The 8,655-nt window shown below is 37.5% G+C and overlaps 2 protein-coding genes across 2 annotated transcripts; one reads left to right on the forward strand and one right to left on the reverse strand.

Annotated features, from left to right (window-relative positions):
• The first annotated feature begins 1,746 nt into the window (after positions 1–1,746).
• Positions 1,747–5,872, forward strand: LOC137947955 (exocyst complex component EXO84A-like). The gene is made up of 6 exons (XM_068793830.1): positions 1,747–1,964; positions 2,156–2,253; positions 2,374–3,418; positions 3,545–4,045; positions 4,213–4,401; positions 5,264–5,872. Exons 1-6 carry the CDS (start codon positions 1,824–1,826, stop codon positions 5,870–5,872), a joined length of 2,583 nt encoding a protein of 860 aa, XP_068649931.1. The 5' UTR covers positions 1,747–1,823.
• A 245-nt stretch (positions 5,873–6,117) lies between these two features.
• LOC137959401 (multiple organellar RNA editing factor 2, chloroplastic-like) lies at positions 6,118–7,695 on the reverse strand. The gene is made up of 4 exons (XM_068806793.1): positions 7,235–7,695; positions 6,857–6,954; positions 6,718–6,783; positions 6,118–6,639 (listed from the first exon to the last, which is right to left on the reverse strand). The coding sequence occupies exons 1-4, from the start codon at positions 7,618–7,620 to the stop codon at positions 6,497–6,499; spliced, it is 693 nt and encodes a 230-aa protein (XP_068662894.1). The 5' UTR covers positions 7,621–7,695; the 3' UTR covers positions 6,118–6,496.
• Between the last annotated feature and the right edge of the window lie 960 nt (positions 7,696–8,655).

Below are 8,655 nucleotides of genomic sequence, written 5' to 3' on the forward strand. Positions count from 1 at the left end.
AATGAGGTATCACAAAAGACTTTCAGTTTAAAGGTGTTTTAGTCATGTTAGACTTCTATTTATATTGGGTCATTTAATTATGCTAGGACTTATCTTTAAGTGTTAGAGGGGGTGTAATTGGGACAAAAGTAGTTTAATTATAGTTGGACTCTACTACTTTCCTCTGTTATAAATAAAGGTTCTTATACTCTGATTATAATAAGTCAATGAAGTATTTATCTTTTTCATAAATTCAACAAATTGTCTTGAATCTTTTGTTTTGGGTTGAATCCTTTCTTCCCCAATGGGTCTTTCGGAGGTTGAATCATTTGTTTGGATCAAATTCTATGACTTCTGCTTCCTATAGGGGTCAACCCCTTCATGTAGGGGTTGAATTCGCCTTGTCCTATATCTTTAACTTGGGCCGAATTCACTTAATGTAGTCAACTTCTATGCATTGACTTTACCTACAAAGGTCAACTCAAATAATTTAAATATTACTTTAACTTATGTTCGATTCCTTTTTCCTTGCTCTTAAACATATGAGGTAAACTCCTTCCTTATGGGGTTGAGTCATTTTTGTGTCACAATAAGAGTTTGATTTGAGATTCTTGTTTTCTGGACTTAACTCTTTGCTTGCTTTTGTACTCAACTCCATGTGCATGTACTTGACTCATTATGTGCATGTACTCGACTCCTTATGTGCAAGTGATCCATTCCTTTTCTTTCCAAAGTTTTTTTGTAACGAGTTTTCAAATTCTTTTGCTTGTGTTCCCTATCTATGCTCAAGTCCAATTGTGTGATTAGACTTCATAAGTATGTGCTTGGCTCCTTTGGCTTCTTGAAGTGACAATCGTTAAATTTTTTTAAAAAGTTTACTCCGTTTGTATATATGTACTTGACTCCAGTGATGTGAAGTCAACTCTTTTTATATTTTTTGCTCAAAACCAATGTATTCAGACTCAAAAGTAAAACAATCATCATAAAAATTCGAGTGCTTTGAGGAATCTTTATGTTTCTTCTTTCTCAGCTCCCATATTTCTTCTTTCCATTTTTTGGTAGTAGTGGAAGAGCAACCCCCTCCTTTAATGAGGAGCTCCTCCCCCACCGGTGTCAAAAGAGAGAAAGAGGGAGGTTGACTCCCTCCCATCCTTCTTCTCACATAGGAGAAAATTTTCTTTACCAAATAACATGAGCCAACTGATTGGGTATAGGTGAGGCAATGCACCCATTGAACTGATAAATCTGGCAAGATTAACTAGATTTTAACCTTGTTTCGTATTTGTCAGCATCTTGACTCAGGTAGTAGACCAGATCTAATTAAACTCTATTTAACCAGTTCGACAAGCCCAAATTTTATAATACTACTATTTGTACTTTTATCTGTTTCAAAACAGGAGAAAATAAGTACAATAAGTTTGTGAGAAAATCATTCTAGTGATTCCATGAATTTTCTGTTACAATTTACAAGCTACCAATACTTTTAATTAAGAGAATAATAACTAATTATATGAAATTAAATTTGATTCAATTTTATGCTTAAATAAAAAAAAAAGCTGAGTTATTTAATTCAATCTTTAACGCGAAAATTTTCCACGGCCCGAAACGGCAAGTTATTTAACTCTGTTCCCTCTCCGGTTTCCGGCCAAAATCCAAAACTTAAGCATCAATGGTCACTCGGCTTCGTTACTTTCGAAGTAGAGGAGCTCCCTCCTTTTTTACGATGACGCAAGATGACAACATAGAAGTCCACGTCGCATGCCACTATGAAATGTTGATTTCATCCCGTCTCATCCCTGGACAAGGGAAGAATCTCAAGTTGAGAGACTACGAAACATCTTCCCATGGAACGTGCTTTGAGATTCCGCTTCAGAGATCAAGGGCTAGGTGATTCAACAGAGTCGGAAGAAAGTAGCACAAGTGAGACGTCATTCGACACCTCTATCGGAGATGAAGACTCGAAGCTAGAATCCATGACTGGCAAGGTAGTTCATAAGTACACATTTACTCTCTTCCGGGTTTTAACGGTTTATGACTTTATTTTTGTTCTTATAGATGTGTTTTTATTCAGTTAATCACGTTCTTCAGCTGTGAAATTTATTATTTAAGATCGCAATGCTCTTTTCTGTTTAAAGTATCAGAAATGATTCGGTTCTGTCATGTTTTGCACAATTAGGGGATAAAACACCTTTGCTCAGAGCTACTTGAACTGAAGAAAGTATCAGATGATGACTTCTACAGAAATGTTCACGCAAAATACTCAGCATTTTTAAGGTAATTCTAACGAATATCGATGTGATTAAAAGTAAAAACTTTATTACGTCGTCATTACCTATTTAGGTTGACCTTTCAACACAAGTGACATTGTTTTTCTTTTATATACTCAATGTCCAGCATATTTGACAAAGTGCGAAGCCTGGAGTATGAACTAACAGAAATGAAACAACACCTTTCAAGCCAAAGAAGGCTTGTACAAGATTTAATGAGTGATGCTCATGTCCAACTTTTATCAGAAATATCACTACAATCAATACTTGAAGAAGATGTATGTCCGGATCCATGTCATCAGTTAGAAACTCACACCAAAGCCATAATAGACACATTGGATATTCTCCTCATAGAACACAGACTTGATGAAGCTTTGTTAATCCTTGAAAGGGAAGAAACCAATATAAGTATGATACTGGAAGAAGAAGCCTCTACACCAGATATTTTAGTACATTATAACTGTGCGCTGTCAGAAATGAGGAGAAGGCTCGTGAAACAGTTCTTCTTAGAAGCAGAGCACCCAAGAATATCTGCAGCTGAGTTTCAACTATTATTGTCTCGACTTTCCAGGCTTGGTGAATGGTACAGGGCTAATATTTTGTTGGTTCAATATTACCGTAGACATCTTGCACGTGGCGTTCATGCGTTGCAGTGTTCAAGACAGTCCTTACATGAAACATACATTACAGAGCACGCAAAGTTACTGTTTTCCATGATTTCCCAGGCTGTTAAGAGCTATATACTTCTATATGGTGAAATGTCCCTTAACACCTCCGAACTCCTTCAGTGGGCATGGGAAGAAACAGAAAGCTTTGCTCATCATGTCATTGCTTACGTAGATTCTGTACCATTGACAACTGCTGGGTTGTCATTGGCTGCAGAAGCTGTTCAAAATGTGACTAAAATCTGCTCTTTGTTAGATTCACAAGGGGTATTGCTTACACCTCATCTGATGAAGCTAATTCAACCTTGTATGGAGAGATTACTGAAGACGCATTTAGACAATCTTAAGGAAGTCATTCGAGTATTTGTGTCAGTTGATAACTGGATCCTCAGAGAGTTCTTTGTTTTGGGACTTCGAAGGTGCAGAGACTCTTCTTGTGGAATAGAAGAGAAGCCAGAATACTATCTACTTACAAGCAGTGGAAGGAAGCTTGTGACAATAATTCAGGTGAGTTCAAAACGCTTTTCATTCAAAGAACAACCCCATTTCATTTTGGAGAGTAAAATCAGAATACAATGACAAAAGTATTTTACCTTATCTATCTACACATTCTTGTTATGTGCTCACTGTCAGGCTATTGTAGAAGACAGCTCTCCGTTGGTCATCCTCCATATGGACAGTTTCATTCTGAAAGGGCTTGCTGACTTATTCACTGAGTATGTTGAAATTAGTGAGAGGTCCATCTCAATTGATGGAAATGCTACAAAAAAGGATAGACTAATAGTAAATCTGGCAACAACTCTGTCCCAACAGCTGTCAGTTTTAACTAATGTGTCGACTCTTGCTTTACAAATTTTTCCAAGCATTGCTAAAAGCATCTTTCAAGGACATAGACATTCAGATTATGAACGATTAAATGAATGTGCTGAATGTTCACAAAACTGGGAACTCAAAAGTTGGATAATCACTATTAAAGAAGCTGCAAAACATCTCAGACATTATTTCTGTGAGCAGTTTGTCTCTAAAGTTTTGTCTCCTGGCAAAGCTGGTCACAAACTAAGAGCAAAATTTGATGCTAATAATGTGGATCAATTTGTTGCAATGCAAGATCCAATGCCATCTGATGCTTTTCAGGTTCATCTCTTATCCTCCTAAAATTGCAATGGTTTGTCTGACAAGATTATGCCAACAATTGTAAATGCATTACAGTATCTACAATAGTCCGTGAAGAGACTGATCTGTAACTTTTGAGCTTTCTTAACATACTCTCTAACTTTATTATCTTGAGGGACAATGATTAGGAACTGTATTTACAAGTGAGGCTGTTAGAAAGATTTGCAAAGGACATATGTGTTGGAGAAGATCTGGTGGCAGAGGACCTACTTAGGGAGGTGATGGAAGCAGTATTCGATTGGCTTAAGAATGACCAAGAGTTCTGGACTGTGGACATAGAGAGCTCCATTCCTCTGTTATCTGCCAGTTTTTCGCAGGTACTGAGTCTCCTGTTTTATTAGCGAGTTGCTGAACCGTAACTCTTTCTTAAGATGGGGAACTAGTTTTTTCTCAATACCCAATTTGAGAAACTGAAATAAAGCATTCCTACATGTAGAACATGACCTTTTTGTTTTGTGACAAGAAGGAGAAAGAAAAAGTAGAAAGAGGACAATGAGAGACAAAGTAATAAAGTAAAACCAATTGAAGACATGTAGTCTGTTTTATGATCAATACTTGAATTGTTACAAATGTTATTGGATAAGTATTGATAATATAGTGTAAAATAAATAAAATAAAGAAGCAGAAATGTACAAGTATACATTTATTCTTTTGTGCTAAATTTTTTTCAGAAGCTTTTGAAATCATCAAGGAAATGATTAGCAAACATTTCGAAAATACGTAAGAGGAAAGCTTTACTGAAACTCATTAGAAGCTTCTCTATAATTTCATACAAAAGTTAAAAAAAAAAAAATTCCTCAAATAAAAGACTGAAAATTTTAAAACAATTTATTCAAACCAGATGATTAACATTAAATCAAATTTATGATAAATAGTCAAGAGTATGGGTCTGGCTCAACAACCAGCTCCTGGACCCATTTTTCTCTTCTAGAAGTACTGTTATATGTCAGTGTTTCTTATTCAATATTCTTCTGTATGTATAGGTTTCTAACTGATTTTATAATATGTCTTCAACCTTTCATAGAAGCATTTCAACTGTTCCTCAATTTTGCATTATCATAAAAAAATTATTTTTCCTATAAAATTTTTCACCATGTTTCTTTCTTGGTTCTGTTTCCTTTTCCTTTCCCCATTTTCTGTTTTTTTATTTCAGTGATTATTATCTCTCCTTTTAAACAGTTTGCTTTAGACATTGAATTCCTACTTCAAGTTGCAAGAGTTGGAGGGTATCTTTCGGAAAGATTTGTTGAATCCTCTGTGATCCTCATGTCTCGCATGGAGACAGCATTTCTTGGAGCTGGATTAGGTCCTAATAATTTGAGACTTAATGATGAGTGGACCATAAATGCTGCCAAAGCAGCCATTGGCAAGCTACCGGACACACAGGCCATGAACGAGACACCACCACTGATAGAAGGACTCTCCATGTGTGACATTCATGGTTGTGAAGAGGAAATAAAACTTTCAGATGAAGATAGCTGTTTCTCAGTGTACAATAATAATTTTTTGTCAGAGCAAGACGATTCGACGGGCTTGGAAAATTGGAAGGTAGCAACTGAGAAAATTGTTTTAGATGTGAATAACACTTTTCCTTCCCAAGTCCTCGAGCAAGAAGACTCTGCTGACATGCAAAAGATGGGATTACAGATTATTATCCAAGAGGGAGACTGCAGCTCTGATCAAATTGATACTAGTGGTTTGGAACCAAAAAATGCCAATGATGCAGAAGCAGCAAATCTGTCAATCGAGAATGAGGGGGCATCAAGTGTCCCCCATCTGCTTTTTTGAGAAATCAGACCCAAGAGTGAACGATGGAGACGCAAATGATAAGAAGGATAATTCACTGGAAGAACAGCAGCAAGAAACAGAAGAACTAGAATCATCTGGCAATGCAGGTACCCACTTCCCCTATTCTCTGATTTGACGGAGTGGACATTTACTATTAGATGCCGGGTACTCTATTTGAATTCACTGTCAGATATTCACTAATCAAATTGAATTTGCCAATAGATACTCATCAATCAGCTCAAATTTGTACTAAATGTGTTTTTACATTGCTTTCAGTGTGAGAACATGACCTCGCCGTAAAAACATTAAATGTGTTTGTGAGATATAATAGTTTCTGTGATCTTCTCCGACCCTTCACGTTGCACTCTATTGCAATTTTCACCCCCAGTATAAATGGAAATGCAGTTTAGAACCCCTTTTAGAGAACCAATCCTGATACTGAATGAATAATTAGAAAATCTTACAATAATTACTGAAGATCAAGTACTATTAGGGCATCTAGGGATAAAGTATATGTAAGCAAGCTCGCCAATAATGGCGATACCTGTTTCTTTTCCTCTTTGAAATCAACTTCATCATCTTTGATAAACGCCAAATCAAACAGCTTCGGACGTTGGACCTGATTCAGCGCTGGTTCTCTCTCCGTCTAACATACCGAGTTCTGTCATTGTATCTGGGCCTATCCTGAGCTCTTGGAGGCACAGGTTCAACTCTCCTCTGTCTTTCAGGAGATCTTTGAACTATCTCCCCATTCACAAACAGTTCAGCTGCAGAAAACAAGAAAATTACAACAGATTACTATCACACAAGGCTACATATAAAGGCATTACCAGATAAGGCATTACCTCCGTAATCCTTATTCTCAGGATCAACATAAGAATCGGGAAGCACAAATAGAACACCAGGCAGGCCTGCAAGAATGGAAGGTTAAGTAAGCACAAGGGTCACCTGTAATACAACTTAAAAAGAAGGCAAGAAACTGACCCTCAAGCTTGTTTGAGGTCTCTTCATCAATCTCACAACCAAAACCAAAATATCGCTCACAAGAAATGTTGTAGATTCTCTTCTTTGCTCCCTCCTCGCTGATTAAGCATGAGCAAACAACAATGCATTAAGAAAGACAGAGATAAGGTGACGTAATAGCCCAAGCCTAAAATATTCAGAAACAATTAAAAAAACCATGTAAGGAATTTTAAATGCCATCCAGTTACTATACCAATTTCCACCTTTCCCCCTAGCATCCAGACTTTATTCATAATCTAACTCTAAAAAATAAGGATTTTGAATCTTTTTCCTAGCCGCCGTATCAAAAAGGTTACGCGAAAAATGAAGAGGGAAAAGTAGATAAATGGTGATACTGACCTTCCCACGACCTTAGCGAGGGTCTGGATATAGCAATCTATCATCTGCTGTTTGGTAGCTCCTTCACCTCCTGGCTTGTCCATAACAATGAGCCAGTGCTCATAGTCGCAGCCAGGGAAGAGAGGAGCCATCTCAGTCGGCGGCCGGTCACTGTAACTTGAACTCGAGTTTAAGGGCGAGTAGGTAGAGTCTCCACCTGGACGATTCACCCGGCACCGCACCGTGTTGAATCTGCTCGCGACGCGGACGGCGTGTGTGAGAGAAGGTGCTACCCGAACTCTCCCGAAAGCCACCACGGGCGAGCCAGATGCGCCAGTGAAGAATCGCCTGACGAGGGGGCGACATGGTGAGCGAAAAGAGGTTATGGCTCGAGAAGCGGCAGCCATGTCCTGAAGTGAGCGTCTCTGAGGATGCAGTTCGGAATCGGATAATGATATGCGGGCTTCGAGATTCTGGGGAAGAGGGGGTTGCTTCAGTACTAGGGCACAACCAGGCATGTGATTGGCTGTATACAATGAGAATCCTCTTCTGCCACGTATATCCTGTTTTTACTATCGAAAAGACTCTTCTCCTCTCTCGAAAATATCTTGTAATGCTTTATAAAATCTGATGTGTGTGAGAAACCATAAGGGTGTATAGGTTGTCATAAAAAAGAAAAAAAAATCATATTTCAGTGAGAATCTCTAAGGGTGTGGTTTAGAGATGTTTTAGTCTTATGAAATTATGAAAATATATGTATTTTTTATTATCTTTAATTAGAAGAAATTGTCAAGGTAGTTTTTGTCGGTTTGCACAATACTTTGACCAAGACTAGTGCATGATACATTTGAAGGAACAAGATTCCCAGATAAATAAGGATAATGTTGAACCTTTAATGAGTCATTATCCATTAAAATTAATTACTTAACATTTATGTTAAGCATCTCCATTAACCGAGTTAGTTAAAACCTTCCACTTGGTCATATTTTAATAACTTGATTGGAAAACTATTTTACTTGATTTGCCTACTATGGCTGAAGATAATATGAGTCACATAAGTGACATACTCTGAATCACCATTGTACCCTTACGTGGGGTATCAAATTTTATGAATTGGTCCACATCGGTTCATCGATTTCTTATCACAAAGGACTTAGTTGGTCATCTCACCAACCGTGGACCACATATTGATGAAGATGATATATTCTATACCAAATGGTTAAAGGAAGATACATTGGTTATTAGTTGGCTTTATCAAAAGTATGGAAGAACATGTGTCTAATAATGTCATTCATTTAGAGACGGCTAAATAAATTTGGGAGACATGTGCCAAGTTGTATTCATGCACCAACAACTTACAAAGGCCATATGATATTTTACAACGGATGCTTACCACCAAATAAGGAGACAATATACATGAATATTTGGCCCGCTTTCGAGGC

Source organism: Aristolochia californica, unplaced genomic scaffold, assembly GCF_029961685.1.
Source record: "Aristolochia californica isolate CCGP_79_NKW_82.1479 unplaced genomic scaffold, dmAriCali1.0.hap1 SCAF_1, whole genome shotgun sequence".
Taxonomy (NCBI): Eukaryota; Viridiplantae; Streptophyta; class Magnoliopsida; order Piperales; family Aristolochiaceae; genus Aristolochia; species Aristolochia californica.

Bases quoted from the DNA above. Each gene is read 5' to 3' on its own strand.
- LOC137947955 (XM_068793830.1), top strand. From the start codon at position 1,824: ATGGAACGTGCTTTGAGATTCCGCTTCAGAGATCAAGGGCTAGGTGAT. The intron at 3,419-3,544 runs GTGAGTTCAAAA...GCTCACTGTCAG, and splicing joins AGCTTGTGACAATAATTCAG to GCTATTGTAGAAGACAGCTC. The intron at 4,046-4,212 runs GTTCATCTCTTA...GACAATGATTAG, and splicing joins TGCCATCTGATGCTTTTCAG to GAACTGTATTTACAAGTGAG.
- LOC137959401 (XM_068806793.1), bottom strand. From the start codon at position 7,620: ATGGCTGCCGCTTCTCGAGCCATAACCTCTTTTCGCTCACCATGTCGC. The intron at 6,955-7,234 runs GTCAGTATCACC...ATGCTTAATCAG, and splicing joins CTCGCTAAGGTCGTGGGAAG to CGAGGAGGGAGCAAAGAAGA. The intron at 6,640-6,717 runs GTAATGCCTTAT...TGTTTTCTGCAG, and splicing joins TGAGAATAAGGATTACGGAG to CTGAACTGTTTGTGAATGGG.